This window comes from Staurois parvus, unplaced genomic scaffold (assembly GCF_062004578.1).
Source record: "Staurois parvus isolate SC_StPar_1 unplaced genomic scaffold, SC_StPar_1.0 ptg000159l, whole genome shotgun sequence".
Taxonomy (NCBI): Eukaryota; Metazoa; Chordata; class Amphibia; order Anura; family Ranidae; genus Staurois; species Staurois parvus.
Window position 1 is genome coordinate 916,728 of NW_028317955.1, and position 17,571 is coordinate 934,298.

At 43.3% G+C, this 17,571-nt stretch overlaps 1 protein-coding gene across 1 annotated transcript in view; it reads left to right on the forward strand.

Moving 5' to 3' along the window:
- Positions 1 to 17,028, forward strand: part of LOC149463082 (transmembrane protein 178B) — a 94,846-nt gene extending 77,818 nt beyond the window's left edge. The window contains exons 3-4 of the mRNA XM_089675798.1: positions 1,907 to 2,044; positions 15,754 to 17,028. Of these exons, the coding sequence (XP_089531924.1) occupies positions 1,907 to 2,044; positions 15,754 to 15,998 (383 nt within the window). The 3' untranslated portion in view covers positions 15,999 to 17,028. The remainder of the gene's footprint in view (positions 1 to 1,906; positions 2,045 to 15,753) is intronic.
- Positions 17,029 to 17,571: the final 543 nt, after the last annotated feature.

A 17,571-nucleotide genomic window follows, 5' to 3' on the forward strand; every position in this document is an offset into this window, starting at 1 on the left:
TCTCTGTCCAATGAGCGGGGTGACGGCAGAGAGAGCGCTTGATCAAAATCTGGCTCAGGTAAGTTTTGGGGGGGAGAGGGGGGCTGGGGGTGAAGCTGCATGCAGGAGGTTTTTTTTTTTACCTTAATGCATAGAAAGCATTAAGGTAAAAACCTTCTGCCTTTAGACCCACTTTAAGCAGATGAAGAAAAGTACAGGAGGAAGTACTTTTGAGAGCTGAACAAGATTACTGCCTCTCTGTGAAAATAATATAGACTCCCCTATATAAAATAATTTAATACCATGCCATCACTACAAATGATCCTTATTTACTCTTAGATTGTAAGCTCCAAGGATCAGGCCCTCCTAACCCTCTTGTATTGAACTGTATTGTCTCCCGTTATATTGTAAAGCACTGAGCAAACTGTTGGCGCTATATAAATCCTCTATAATAATTTAGCTTTGTTCAATAAATGAAAATATCTTCCAGCTTTGCTTTCTTTTGCAGTTGTCTGCATCTCAGAGCTCATAAAGGAGGTCCATGTTGGAAGCTCACAGGTCTGAACAGGCAGCAGATAGCTACAGGGCGAGGAAGAGGAATCTGCCTTCAGTGCTGTCCTTGGTGGGGGGGCACAGCTGGTAGTGGGAGCCTCTCCTGCCTCCACATTGCCCTGGATATCTCCAGCGCTGTGCAGGTCCAAGGTGTCAAACTGACCGTCTAGTCCTGCAGATTACACTGGAAGAGCGCCACTCTCCTCCTGTAGACAGAGGAGCTCTGCTGTCAGTGTGACAGCCGCCAGCTCTGTATCTTCAGTGCTGTGTGCACCTGGTAAAGTGAGCACAATGAACAGCTGTCAAAGTGGCAGCAGTGCTAAACTGATTACAGAACAAGAGCCACCCTCTCCCAGTGTTCTCTGCAGGACTGAGCTGTCAGTTTGATCGGTCACTGCTGCGCCTTGCGCTATCTTGGCCTCTATGTGCGGATGTGCAATCTCCATCCAACCTAGGTGGGGGAGGGGTGCACTTTTGCATCCATGCCCTTGCATACTGACAGATCTTATCCCAGCACTGGATCGTTATATAACACCCAGCATCTGAATGTGGGTCCTGCTCTTATTGGGATTTAAAGCGGAGTTCCACTCCCTCTGTAAAAAAAATAAAAGGCAGCAGCTACAAAAACTGTAGCTGCTGATTTTTAATAACAGCCACTCACCTGTCCCACCATGCCCCTGCAACAGCCCATTTCACCGGCCGTCCTGTATTCCAGGCGCTGGCATCTTCGGTGTGGGAACCCGGCTGTGACAGCTTGCGGCTTCACAGGCGGGTGCCCACTGCGCATGTGCGAGTAGCGCTGCTCTTCCTGAATGGCCCTGTCATCTTCTGGGACCTGTCACGTGTCCCACAAGACTACGAGGAGGGAGGATAGAAGGACAACCTCCACTTCTGATCACCCAGGCAATTGCAGCGGAAGTGGGAGTGGGTTCCTGTCAATTTCGGTACACTGTCCCCCCACTGGTCCCCCACTCCCCATTAATGATTGGCACCTTTAGGGAGCGGGGGACCAATCTTTAAAGCAGAACGTCTGGAATGAGGTAGTATTCCTGATAGATAGATAGATAGATAGATAGATAGATAGATGTCTCAATTGTACAGGCCTGGGAGGAAAAAGCACACCTACCTACCTACCCCACCCTCTTCCCCCAGTCCAGTCCTCTCCTCATCTGCAATATCCGAAATATGAAACAGCAAATGTAAAGGTCACATCTGATAAACCTGACAGTAATAACTCAAAGTAATACACAAATACACAATCATTTTCTGCTAATGCTGAACAGCTGACCCTGAAGTTGCCCCCTGACCAATGATGCAGTGACAATGTACATGCCATTAACTCTCTTGTGTCTTTTTTTTTCTCTCCCTCCCCCAGACCTGCGGCGGATGACAGCTGGCTTCATCGGAATGGCGGTGTCTATCATCCTGTTTGGGTGGCTGATAGGGGTGCTGGGCTGTTGTAAGCAGCATGACCTAATGCAATATGTGGCCGGGCTGCTATTTCTCATGGGAGGTAAGAGTTTTCACTGCTCTCTGGGTCAGCCAGAAGAAGCTAATTATCAGCTATTGACTTGTCTTTTAACAAAGAGATCATAGATGGATGGAGACTCCTCCAGATGAGCACGGAGGAGGAGGAGGTGGTGTACCGCAGTCAATTATTGAACCCCTTGGGAGACCATCTTTACTTGTTACGCTAGCTTTTATCCCATCAGCCCTTTGTATAGATATAATCTCTTGTCCGCCCCGCCACCCAAAAAAAAAATTCAAGGTGAAGAAATAAACTTTATTTAGGGCCCTGCACACACCTTGTTCAGGGGTTACCTGCCTGGCTGTGCAATGTGACAACATATAAATCCATTTCTCTCAACTCTAAAAGGTAATATTTATTATAAATGATAAAAAAATACGTTCCCCACTGCAAAACTCACCTTCTCTCCAGTGCTCTCCCCCCTCAGAATGTCAGCCTGTCCACTAGATGGCACTCATCTTGAGGGTCTGGTTCTCATTCAGCTCACCTCCTGTGAGCCCACGCCACCAAAGCACACCTCATGGGGGTTCACTGGGCTTCAAAAGAGGCATATAATAGAGAGGAATGGAAATATATTCCTGTGCAATTATTAGTAGTACATAGCATTAGTAAGCTATAGCATTAGTAAGACCTCATCTTAAATATACAGTACGGTTCATGATACCAGATCACATAATTTAGGGGGAGTACAACTGGGGATTCAATGGTGAAGAAGGATCTGGGGGTTCTGGTAGATCACAAGCTTAATAATGACATGCAATGCCAAGCTGAGGATTCTAAAGCGAGCAAAATCCTCTCTTGTATTAAAAGAGGTATAGACTCCAGAGAGAGAGATATCATATTACCCCGGTACAAATCATTAGTAATACCTCATCTGGAATATGCAGTTCAGTTTTGGGCACCAATTCACAAAAAGAACATTGGAGAACTGGAGAAAGTACAGAGAAGGGCAACCAAACTGATAAGAGGCATGGAGGAGATCAGTTATGAGGAAAGATTAGAGGAACTGAATTTATTCTCTCTTGAGAAAAGGAGATTAAGGGGGATATGATCACCATGTATAATACATAAGGGGGGATATAATCTCCATGTATAATACATAAGGGGGGATATGATCTCCATGTATAATACATAAGGGGGGATATAATCTCCATGTATAATACATAAGGGGGGATATAATCTCCATGTATAATACATAAGGGGGGATATGATCTCCATGTATAATACATAAGGGGGGGATATGATCTCCATGTATAATACATAAGGGGGGGATATGATCTCCATGTATTATACATAAGGGGGGATATGATCTCCATGTATTATACATAAGGGGGATATGATCACCATGTATAATACATAAGGGGGATATGATCTCCATGTATAATACATAAGGGGGGGATATGATCTCCATGTATAATACATAAGGGGGGGATATGATCTCCATGTATAATACATAAGGGGGGATATGATCTCCATGTATAATACATAAGGGGGGGATATGATCTCCATGTATAATACATAAGGGGGGGATATGATATCCATGTATAATACATAAGGGGGGATATGATATCCATGTATTATACATAAGGGGGGATATGATCCCCATGTATAATACATAAGGGGGGATATGATCTCCATGTATAATACATAAGGGGGGATATGATCTCCATGTATAATACATAAGGGGGGATATGATCTCCATGTATTATACATAAGGGGGGATATGATCTCCATGTATTATACATAAGGGGGGATATGATCACCATGTATAATACATAAGGGGGGATATGATCTCCATGTATAATACATAAGGGGGGGATATGATATCCATGTATAATACATAAGGGGGGATATGATCTCCATGTATAATACATAAGGGGGGATATGATCTCCATGTATAATACATAAGGGGGGGATATGATATCCATGTATAATACATAAGGGGGGGATATGATATCCATGTATAATACATAAGGGGGGATATGATCCCCATGTATTATGTATTATACATGGAGATCATATCCCCCCTTATGTATTATACATGGAGATCATATCCCCCCTTATGTATAAGGGGGGATATGATCTCCATGTATAATACATAAGGGGGGATATGATCTCCATGTATAATACATAAGGGGGGATATGATCACCATGTATTATACATAAGGGGGGATATGATCTCCATGTATAATACATAAGGGGGGATATGATCACCATGTATAATACATAAGGGGGGGATATGATCTCCATGTATAATACATAAGGGGGATATGATCACCATGTATAATACATAAGGGGGGATATGATCTTGATGTATAATACATAAGGGGGGATATGATCTCCATGTATATTACATAAGGGGGGATATGATCTCCATGTATATTACATAAGGGGGGATATGATCTCCATGTATAATACATAAGGGGGAGATATGATCTCCATGTATAATACATAAGGGGGGATATGATCTCCATGTATAATACATAAGGGGGGGATATGATCTCCATGTATATTACATAAGGGGGATATGATCTCCATGTATAATACATAAGGGGGGATATGATCTCCATGTATATTACATAAGGGGGGATATGATCTCCATGTATAATACATAAGGGGGAGATATGATCTCCATGTATAATACATAAGGGGGGATATGATCTCCATGTATAATACATAAGGGGGGGATATGATATCCATGTATTATACATAAGGGGGGATATGATCCCCATGTATAATACATAAGGGGGGATATGATCTCCATGTATATTACATAAGGGGGGATATGATCTCCATGTATAATACATAAGGGGGGGATATGATCTCCATGTATAAATACATCAGTGGTTCATATAGTGAACCTGGTGTACAGCTATTCACCCTGAGGTCATCACAGAGGACAAGGGGGGCACTCTTTACATCTGGAGGAAAAGAGATTTAATCTCCAAATACGGAAAGGTTTCTTCACAGTAAGAGCTGTGAAAATGTGGAATAGACTCTCTCAAGAGATGGTTCTGGCCAGTTCAGTGGATTGCTTTAAAAAAGTCCTGGATTGTTTCTTAGATACACAGAATATAACTGGTGTCGGGGATCGTCGCGCCGCTGGTCCCGGCGCAGGCGCAGTACACCTCCCTGTACGCGAGCGCCGGGACTTGGCCGACCGCGGCAATCAGGTTCGCGCATGCGCAGTAGTGACCGCGGGCGCGCGCCTGGCACCAATGACAGCGCAGGGCGGGATATTTAAACGGCCCTGAGCTGTCATTCAGTGCCTTTTGGTCTTTTGTATCCTGTGAACCTGTCTGAAGTAAGTTGCTGACCCGGATTGTGCCCTGACCTTGCTGTTTTCTCCTGTTTTGACCCTTGCTTGCCTGACCTCTCTCCTGTATGCCCCCTATTGGATCTGACCTGCTGTTGCTGACCTGGCGTGTGACCCGACTATTCTCTGCCCGCTGCTCTGTACCGCACCGTCCCCATAGTTACCGACCCGGCTTGTATGACCCTGCTCCTACTCAGCCATCCATCCATCCGTCCCTCTCTACGGGGTCTCCAGACCTCCTCATACCTGGCTCTCTCCCGTGGGAGCCCCTGGCGAATACCCCTACCACTGACGGGTGTCCTCAGTAGCCACGACCTGGTCCTGGGGTACTCCAAGTCCATCCCCACCATCAGGGGCCCTGGTGAACAAGTACCCTGGGGCTTAGACTCCGTGCGCTGGGAACATCCGACCAGTGGAGTGCTAGTGGTACCGCCGGGCGGTCCCTTACAACTGGATACTAACAATTATAGGAAAAGTTGATTCAGGGAATATCCAATTTGTCTCTTGGGGATCAGGAAGGAATTTTATTCCCCTGCAGGAGCAACTTGGATCATGCTTTGCTGGGTTTCTTTTTGCCATCCCCTGGATCAACTGTGGGTATAGGATTAGAACTTTTTTTTTTTAATGGCTGAAATAGATGGACTTTTGTCTTTTTTCAGCCGGACTGACTGTGTAACTGTGTAACATAAAAGGATTTTGCAGAGCTGAAAAGGGTGCAGAGCAGGGCAATTCAATAGATAAGGATTATGGAGGACCTCAGGTATAACATATGGAAAGCTTTCTTTACAGTAACAGCAGTTAAAATGTGAAATGTCCTATTGTGGATACAGTGAGTGTTTTTTACACTTAGTTTTGTTGTCACTTTAGTCATAAAAGTATTTAAAAAGATAACTGCAGACTAGCAGATGGTTTGATATTTATTGAGTACATCTCATGAGTTTAAAATGAGAATATTGCATAATCTACTGTCTGCAGCCTGTGAGGAACAAAGCACACGGGTTATACAGTATGCATACTTACCAACATTATGGTCCCATATCCCGGTACACTGTTGACCTTGCCTATAGTTCACATTTCATCAGCCCACTTTCTACATGGGCGAGCCCAAATCACACCTACTTTATGGGTTGGTCTCACCCAGATCTCTCCTCTGAATTTGCAGGGACTGCCCATCACACCACTTTATGGGTTGGTCTCACCCAGACCCTACCTCTAATTATGCGAAGACAGTCCACTCACAATGAATGCCTTTTTTGAGTTACTGCGTATGTTCAGTAACTCAAATATGGTTGATGCTGTGACCCCAGGACATGGCCCAGAACACAGCATGGGGGACAGAGAGAAAGATGCAAAATTATCCCAGGAAATCCAGGTTAGTTGGTTGGCATACAGTTGCAAGAAAAAGTATGTGAACCCCTTGGGATTATGTGGTGTTTTGCATGAATTGGGCATAAAATGTGCTCTGAACGTCATCTAAGTCACAACAATAGAAGAACACAGTCTGCTGAACATAATACTACACAAACATGTTGCCATGGTTTAATTGCACATAACATAACATGTAAACATTCACAGTGCAGGGAGGAAAAAGTATGTGAACCTTTGGACTTAATAACTGGTTGACCCTCCTTTGGCAGCAATAACCTCAACCAAACGTTTCCAATAGTTGCAGATCAGACCTGCACAACGATCTGTAGTAATTTTGGACCACTCCTCTTCTCAAAACTGTTTCAGTGTAGCAATATTCTTGTCTGGTGTGAATCACTCTCTTAAGGTCATGCCACAGCATTTCAATCGGGTTGAGGTCAGGACTCTGACTGGGCCACTCCAGAAGGCGTATTCTGTGCTGTTGCAGCCATTGTTTTGTTGAATTACTTGTATTCTTTGGGTCATTGTCCTGTTGCATCACCCATCCTCTGCAGAGCTTCAGTTGGCGGACAGATGGTCGTATGTTTTCCTGCAAAATGTCTTGATAAACTCTGGAATTCATTTTCCCATCAATGACAACAATCCGTCCAGGCCCTGAGGAGGCAAAGCAGCCCCAAACCATGATGCTCCCTCCGCCATGTTTTACAGTGGGGATGAGGTTTTGATGTTGGTGTGCTGTGCCTTTTTTTCTCCACACATAGTGTTGTGTGTTCTTCACAAACAACTCAATCTTGGTTTCCTCTGTCCACAGTATATTCTGCCAGTAGTGCTGTGGAACATCCAGGTGCTCTTTTGCAAACTTCAAACGTGCTGCAATATTCTTGTTGGACAGCAATGGCTTCCTCCGTGGTGGCCTCCCATGTACTCCATTCTTGTTTAATGTTTTCCTTATTGTAGATGTGTCAACAAAAATGTTAGCATGTGCCAGAGATTTCTGTAGGTCTTTAGCTGACACTCTGGGATTCTTCTTTACCTCATGCAGCATTCTGCGCTGTGCTCTTGCAGTCATTTTTACAGGACGACCACGCCTAGGGAGAGTAGCAACAGTGCTAAACTTTCTCCATTTGTAGACAGTCTGTCTTACCGTGGACACATGAACATCAAGGCTTTTGGAGATACTTTTGTAACCCTTTCCAGCTTCATGCAAGTAAACAATTCTTGATCGTAGGTCTTCTGAGAGCTCTTTTCTGCGAGGCATGGTTCACATCAGACACATCTTGAAACCAGTAAACCCAAAACAGGTGTGTGTTTTTTAAGGGCAGGACAGCTGTCAGCAACACATCCAATATCGTCACACTGATTGGAGTCAAGGTTGGCTCACTCCTGGCTCCAATTAGCTCTGGGAGAAGTCATTAAGCTAGGGCCTCACATACTTTTTCCTCCCTGCACTGTGAATGTTTACATGTTATGTGCAATTGAACCATGGCAACATCTAATGTTTGTGTAGTATTATGTTCAGCAGACTGTGTTCTTCTATTGTTGTGACTTAGATGACGTTCAGAGCACATTTTATGCCCAATTCGTGCAAAACTCCACGTAATCCCAAGGGGTTCACATACTTTTTCTTGCAACTGTATATGGTCATATATGTACACATTCTGTCCTCTCAAGTAAATGATGACCAGCACATCCGAATGTAAATCAATATATAGGGACAAGTTTGCATGAAAATGTTTAAATTTGTGCATGGCCCATGTCCCAGAATTTGTCAAGGTTCATCAAACAAGGTATCAGAAATGTATGTTCATTCCAGCAATATAACACTGGGTATGTCAGTCATTCTTGGAACACTTCTTTACTGAGATGTGACACCTAAAGTGAACCTGTGCATTCCAATACAAAGCAACAGCTTCACCTAAAGAAGCACACAAAGTAGAAATAAAGACAAAAGTAAAAGTAGAGGCAAACACAAAAATGACGTTCAACATAATGATGCAGTCTTTCAGTAGCATTAACACAGCAGTTTTATTTCTCTAAATCCCCCCTGTAACATAGTTGTATTAGGTGTTGGTCCTGCCAGTATAGGTTATCTTATCACTTCCTGTAATAGGGACACCTCTGTTGAATCTGTTACTTGTTCACTGCATGGGCAGACCTACCTCTCTGGCAGCATTAATGGTATAAAGTAGTCTTTCTTGACCTTTTGTTCCCAGAAGAACCATTGAAAGAATGTTCAGTTCTCAGGGAACCCCAATAAAAAAAAACAATTTATTGGGAATCAATGGGGAAATGCCCCTTACTTTGGCTAGTTAGAAGAATGCTTCCCTCACAGTGGTGGTCAGAATGCCACCCTTTCAGATAGCTACAAAGATCATTGGAGTCATGCTGACTCTGCCAAGTGGCGTTGGCCTTGAAACTATGCAGACACCATCAAATGGGAAGTCAAGTAGTCACAGCTCAAGGAACCCCTAGCAACGTCTGCAGGAACCCTGGGGTTTCATAGAGCTCTGGTTGAAAATGGTTGGTGTAGGAAGGAACCTTACATACATGTGGGAAGGAATGACATTCAATTAGAAAATAATCCACAAAGTCATGTCCCTTGGCAGTAATGCTGCAGCCTGCCAAATGTCTTCATTTTTCAGTCCCCTCCGCCGCCACCACCACCATACACACAAGGCGATGGAAAGTCTAGCACCTCCTTCAGCCCAAATTCCTTCCTTCTGCCCAACACTGCCCATATTCTCTGTTCTCAAGGCAACAATGGATGCTGCCAAGGAGGTCTTGTCTCATGAGACTTGAGACAGATACAACACCTCCTGCACTCAAGGACCCAGATCAGTAGAGGACCGATGGACCAATATAAAGTATGGAAGTTCCTCCAGTACCGATCAAAGGTTGTGCAGCTCTAATGCAAAAGCTGGGGAAGCTCGATATAAAAACTGTAGTAAAGAACAAAAAACAGAGCGCACTAACCTTTCGCATTACCTCAGTAAGCAATTCGTAGATTTATTGATATATTAAATATACTCACAAGAGTAGCAATACAACAGGCATATAAATTCCCAGAAACAAATCCCTGAATTAGGTGACATGTGCGAATCCCATCAGAAGGGGAGACTCTCAGGATGAAGCTGACGTGTTTCAAAAGGGGGTCCCTTCTTCATCAGAGCTAATCAGACAGAGAGCCCTCCAATAAATAGTCCACATCTATGTGTGAGCCTTCATAAATGGGCAGAACACACAGCCCATAGAAGGTGGGGGCAATGTTTCACAATAAACATGTACAGTGGGGCAAAAAAGTATTTAGTCAGCCACCAATTGTGCACGTTCTCCCACTTAAAAAGATGAGAGGCCTGTAATTGGCATCATAGGTAGACCTCAACTATGAGAGACAAAATGAGAAAAAAAAATCCAGACAATCATATTGGCTGATTTGGAAAGAATTTATTTGCAAATTATGATAGAAAATAAGTATTTGGTCACCTACAAACAAGCAAGATTTCTGGCTCTCACAGACCTGTACCTTCTTCTTTAAGAGGCTCCTCTGTCCTGCACTCATTACCTGTATCAATGGCACCTGTTTGAACTTGTTATCAGTATAAAAGACACCTGTCCACAACCTCAAACAGTCACACTCCAAACTCCACTATGGTGAAGACCAAAGAGCTGTCGAAGGACACCAGAAACAAAATTGTAGACCTGCACCAGGCTGGGAAGACTGAATCTGCAATAGGCAAGCAGCTTGGTGTGAACAAATCAACTGTGGGAGCAATAATTATAAAATGGAAGACATACAAGACCACTGATAATCTCCCTCGATCTGGGGCTCCACGCAAGATCTCACCCCGTGGAGTCAAAATGATCACATGAACGGTGAGCAAAAATCCCAGGACCACACGGGGAAACCTAGTGAATGACCTGCAGAGAGCTGGGACCAACGTAACAAAGGCTACCATCAGTAACACACTACGCCGCCAGGGACTCAGATCCTGCAGTGCCAGACGTGTCCCCCTGCTTAAGCCAGTACATGTCCGGGCCCGTCTGAAGTTTGCTAGAGAGCATTTGGATGATCCAGAAGAGGATTGGGAGAATGTCATATGGTCAGATGAAACCAAAATAGAACTGTTTGGTAGAAACACAACTCGTCGTGTTTGGAGGAGAGAGAATGCTGAGTTGCATCCAAAAACACCATACCTACTGTGAAGCATGGGGGTGGCAACATCATGCTTTGGGGCCGTTTCTCCACAAAGGGACCGGGACGACTAATCCATGTACAGGACAGAATGAATGGGGCCATGTATCGTGAGATTTTGAGTGCAAACCTCCTTCCATCAGCAAGGGCATTGAAGATGAAACGTGGCTGGGTCTTCCAACATGCCAATGATTCCAAACATACCGCCCGGGCAACGAAGGAGAGGCTTCGTAAGAAGCATTTCAAGGTCCTGGAGTAGCCTAGCCAGTCTCCAGATCTCAACCCAATAGAAAACCTTTGGAGGGAGTTGAAAGTCCGTGTTGCCCAGCGACAGCCCCAAAACATCACTGCTCTAGAGGAGATCTGCATGGAGGATGGGCCAACATACCAGCAAAAGTGTGTGCCAACCTTGTGAAGACTTACAGGAAACGTTTGACCTCTGTCATTGCCAACAAAGGATATATAACAAAGTATTGAGATGAACTTTTGATATTGACCAAATACTTATTTTCAACCATAATTTGCAAAATAAATTCTTTCTGGATTTTTTTTCTCATTTTGTCTCTCATAGTTGAGGTCTACCTATGATGCCAATTACAGGCCTCTCTCATCTTTTTAAGTGGGAGAACTTGCACAATTGGTGGCTAAATATTTTTTTGCCCCACTGTATATACAGAAATTCACTGTAGATATGTGAATACACATAAAAACATGCTATAAAGAAGATGACATTTTGTGCGCATGTTTGAACAGTAGCTAGTAGATTGATTGGTGAAAACATGACCATTATTAAATATAAAAAGTAATATATAAAAAGTGTACATACACTTTTTATATATTATATTTTATATTTAATAATTGTCATGTTTTCACTATAATCAGTGAGACCTGGATAGTGATTGGTGGCAATTTAGAGGTCAGAGAACAGCGCTACGAATCAGGTCAATTCTGGAATTAATAGGACAAAGTGGGGGAAACAGGGGGGCCCCGGGGTATGACCTGAAATATGTGAAAAGTCTACAGGAATCTGGACAGGTTGTGGAAGTATGCAAATTCTTTAGCAGATAAAACATTTCACTTACCTGTATTTTATCTGAGCAGTCAGCTGTTTGTCTTTAATAAAAAGACAAATCCAGTGACTGGGAAGAGCCGCTTCGCCCAACACCTATCTTACCAGCAGTTTAGCAGGAGGGTACGCATATAATCCCTTTAAGTAATCTATTTTTTCTTCATTTTTATTTTTTTTTTTAAGATCAGTGAAAGATTTTTTTTTGATGTACATAATCAAACCACTGTGTACTAATAATTAAAGTGTACCTCTACTAAATTTTACACTTTTAAAAGATCTGCGTGCTATTACATGTATTAATCAGAACCCCTTGTCCTGTTTGCCACTCCAATTTGTGATTTGGTTTCACAGTTTCCCAGTGTTAGTGGGGCCTGGCTTATGGCTTGCTAACAGCCATTTTACACTGAGATGTCTTTAGTGGCATTAAAGCCTCTTCCACACCAGTGGACCTGTGTCACTATGTACATAACAGTATATATCACAGAGCAGCCATATTTGTATTATTCAGGCCTTTGTTTTCCGCTTATAGAGCTGCATACTTTTTTCTTTTCTCCCCTCGCTGCACATCTATCAAACTGGATCTGTATGGCTGAAAACTAGACTTTCTTCAATCTCTAATGTACAAGAAACAATGTGGGTGTTTTACACCAACATGTATTTTATGCTTCCCAGTATCACGTGAGAGTAGCCCTTTTACATTCATGGCAAGCAAAGGTCCTTAGAACTTAAAATAATAACATGATTTAATCATTTTTACTATCAATTTGTGCTGTGAAAATCGAACAACGGGTCCACATAAGTCAAATCAATAAAGGATACTGATAACAAATGGAGGGGATAATGAGCTGAAGTAAATGTATAGGATTTCAGCGAATTTCTGCGGCTCTATCTTCCTTCGGGGAAGAAGAGATGAAGTCCACCCTACACAATACAAGTCAGTACCATCAACAATCATTGTCTGAGATCCCATACGTTCTGGACTTCAGGCACAGAATCCTGTAAAAGTCTGAGATTCTGAAATGCAGCAGTTGGGTGCTGTTCTGAGTGGTACTAACGTAGGGCCATATGTGGCCAGGGCAATTGCTCGGAACACAGATTTCTCACTGGAATCTGAGACTCAGGAGCTAAACACCCTGAGTGTGCACGAGGTCTAAATGCCACACTTACAGCAGCTGAATACTGTAGATCACTGGTGTCATGGCACTGGCTCTGCCAAGTGGCATTGGTCAGGAACTATACAGGCACCCTTAAATGGGAGGTCAGCCAGTCACAGCTCAAGGACCCCTACTGTTCCACACAACCCTGACTGAGAATGGCTGGTCTGACCCCTCATCACTCATTTAACAGTAAGAAAAAAAAAAGGTTTGGGCTTAGATATACTTTAAAGCTCAGGTCTGGGCAGACAGTGTATCTGACATCAATTAGTCTAAGTGATGTTAATGATGAATTTATTTAGAATTCTAACTGCCACTTGTTTATAAACGGCCTTCCTTAATCTCTTAGTTCATCAGCTGGAGTTTTGTACAGACTGACAGCTCCATCACCACCTGCCATCATACTACAACTTCCAGAATACACTGCACCAGTGGTACATGCAGGATGTGGTAAATATAGTGTTCATAGAGACTGGAATTGGCTTTAGGATTGCACCCTTATTTCTCATAAGTAATTAAAAGTGAAGTTTAGTTTAAAAAAAACTAAAAACACGCTTTATATATACAGCTTTAGCTGCATTACTTACCTGTAATGAAGTATGTCCCATGATGTGCAGGCTGCTGAAGTCTGTAGAATTCCTAAGTGTCGGGCTGCCCTGTCCTCTTCCTGCTGAACTTCCGACACTGGGGGGGGGGTTAACAGCTTCTGGTCTCTGGGCTTAGCTGCACCGAAGATGATCCAGCTGGAACACCCCACCTCCTTCCTGTCAGTTCATCTTTGGTACAGCTAGGTCCAAAGACCCAACACTCTTAACCTCCACAGCACTGAAAGTTCAGCAGCAAGAAGAGGACAGGGCAGCCCTGCAGTGAAGAATTCAGCAGCCTGCACATCGTGGGACATACATTACTTGTAATGAAGTAGCTAAAGCTGTGGAGGACAAAAAAAATGCTTTTGAACCAAGCCTCATCTTTAAAGGGTGTGTGTTGGAGACTAGACTAGCAGGGTGCAGGAAAAGGGAACCTCAAAAGTGGTCAACCAGCAATGGCACATGCAAAAAAAATGGACTGTTATGCCCGAGCTAAACAGGAGTATTTTCAGTAGCTCAGTCTTGCTAACTAAATCACTAGCGAATCATTTGTAAGAGTAGCGAACAGTAGCTTCACAGATCGAACAAATAGCTCCCTAAAGAGTAAACTACAAAATTATTATGTAGCAGTGATGACTCTCGCATGATCGCACAATGCTCCAGTTGTGTTTGACTGATCGCCACTCAATGTTATTACATGTTTGCTCTATAGAGGGCCATTCATTCCTGCTGTGTAGTGATCTATGTCTAGCAATTTTAAAGGTGTGCTTGAGCTACTAAAGATCTTCCGTATAGCTCTAACCTTAAAGGATAGGTTCACCTTTCCAAAATGTTACACCCGTATTAAAGGTGTAACATGTTCAACATGCACCCCCTCTCCCCATGACAATGGGCCCCGGGGGATCTTCTCCCCGCACCTGCTGTCGCAATTTGGAAATAATGTGGCCGTAGAGGACTTCGCCCACATGGCCGCATCATTCTTCCAGATTCCTGTGAATGAATAGACTACAAGTACTTTCAGCCATTGCAGCAGACGGCTTGTATTTCTCAATGAACTACAAAGGCGCTGGTGAGCGCTCTTTTAGATAGCTGATCTTCCAGCTCTCAAGTAACTGTCTGCTGCATATGAGGTACAGGCAGGCGGCTGTCCTGAGAGTCTGCAGGAGTCTGACATTGCACTCACGATCTGCTGATCATGGGTGCAATGCTCCACAGGCTCCTTAAAAATAAAATAATACGGTAAATGTACATTTTTTTACATGCAGAAAAATTTGCATTTATTTATTTATTTTTTTTCAAAAGGAGAAATTATCTCAGGCTGTCCTGAGAGTCTGCAGGAGCCTGACATTGCACTCGCGATCTGCTGATCATGGGTTCAATGCTCCACAGGCTCCTTAAAAATAAAATAATAAATGTACATTTTTTTACATGCAGAAAAATTTGCATTTATTTTTTTAATTTTTTTTCAAAAGGAGAAATTATCCTTTAAGCTGTCCATATACAACCCTGCTGCCACCACCCAGTTCAACAAATTTCCATTGAGGATTAAAAGGAGTCGCTGGGAAAAATGTTGGTGCAACAGTGACTGTTACCAATCAGCTGCAGTCTCTTGTTGGGTATTTTGACTGCTGCAGGTGCTGACTCAGAATACAGTAGCCAGCGTGGGGAGGTTTATCCATCCATACTGTTTAGTGTGGATGGAGGTTTCCATAGTAAATAAAAGTACTGGGATATCTTGGCACATAGTTCAGCCAAGTAAATACTATCTATTCCATATATGCAAGCAAACCATCATTGCAGGCAGCATGTTTTTCCTGTGCCAAGATTTCATCTTTAAAGCCTTTAAACATATGGCAGTGCTAAGGGATGCAATGATGTGCTACATACAGTTACCATAGCAACCAATCAAAATTCAGATTACATAAAAAAAAAAATCACCTTGCATTACAATTATAGTTTAAAAAAAAAAAAAAAAGAAATATCATGCCTTTCCGTTCTCTCTTTTCAGGAACTTGCTGCATTATCTCCCTCTGCACCTGTGTAGCTGGCATCAATTTCGAGCTGTCGCGATACCCACGCTCGGTATACGGTTTACCCGAAGACATCAGCCACGGGTATGGCTGGTCCATGTTCTGTGCCTGGGGTGGGCTGGGACTCACCCTCCTCTCCGGATTCCTCTGCACTTTGGCACCATCCCTCAGTGCTTCCCAGTCTGCCGTCCACAAGCCACGGCAAGAGAACGGAGCAGTGTGACCGAGAACAGCGGGAGCAGACGTGACCAGTCGTCCCCCCCCCCCCCCCCCCCCAAAAAAGAAACCTTAAAAACTAAGAAAAAAAAAAAAGGACACACACTATCAGACTGAGGGACCTGTATCCTGCTGAGGAAGTTGTCCTGTTCAACTTGTGTTTGGTCTGACCGTGTGGTTTGCTTGTGATAAGTTGCTGAAGTTTGAACCTCATGTTAGCAAAAAGGGGACTGTGGGACAGTGCGAAACGGGGACATGTTGTTCACCAAATGGAACAAACCATCACTTTTGGTGTTTGGACTATAGATGATGGGCTACAAGAGAAGTTGAAGGGATAAGGACATCAGTTAGATGCAGATGTCAGAGTTCCAGAATTTTCGAGAAGATTCCAGTCCGTAACTTCTAAAGAAGCTCCTTGTACAGAGACGTTAATGAGTATGGAGCGGTCCGCAGTGTTTGGGGAATTTTATATACACATACATACATACACACACACACACACACACACAACACACACCTATATAAATCTATATACGTATAATAACAGGTAACCAATTTTTACGTGTTTTAATACAATCCACAAAAACAGCAAAAATTACACATCCATAATTAATTCCCAATTCCATTTCAGTTCTAGATTTCACCCCGAGTGCAGTGCCACGGCACTCAGCAGGGACTTGATGACATTAAAAGCATACAGACCTCCTGCCGTGCCTTCAAGTAGGTCCCATGAACCTACGACTGACTCAGGCTCCACCAGAGATGCTATGGGAGGAAATAATAATATATACATTGCGATAATAGGGCACTCAAGCAGACACGTCACAATCAGATGGTCCAGACATTGTAAATGATTGACATGCCACACGGGTTGGGAGTAAAGAAGGTTAAAAGGGGGAGGTGGGAATTTTTAGTGGTTCCAGATCACCTTGCTGAGGTGATGTGATGTCATGTACATGTGGTCCAATCACAACTTAAAAAAGAAAAAAAAAAAAAAAGCACATAATAAAAATTGTTTATTGGCGTTTTTGATAAAACTACTGTATGCAAAGTATCATTTATTCCATTTGTTATTCGAGTACACAGCACTAGTTTTTTGTTATTTTACCTACAGGTAAGCATTTGGGAGATATTCTCTCTTTTATTTAAGCCGCTGCATGTGCTCTAAAGGAATGGCATACCCGTGCTGTTCCTTCAGAGCTGCATGCCATGGCCCGGGACTCCCAAGCATGTGTCATCGCGGCCCGGCCTGTCAGACGGCTGAAGCTCAAGAACCCGGAATGAAGACGGGTGAAAATGGAGGCCTCTGCAAAGGTGACAGCGTGCCGCTGGAGGGCTTCGTTTTCAGGCAAGTTTTACATAGCGTGCGATGCATTAACATTACCTTACAGGGAACTTTTAAATTTTTTTTTTTTGCTTTCCTGCAGTTTACTACCTCTTTAAGAGCAGCCTTTCACCACTAGAGTTCCTCGAGAGGTTGCTAGGGGTTCCTTGCGCAATTTCTGCCGCTCAGTAAAGTAACTACTGGCACCAATTATCTTTTTATTGACCATCTATAAGGCAGGGGAATTCTTCCCACT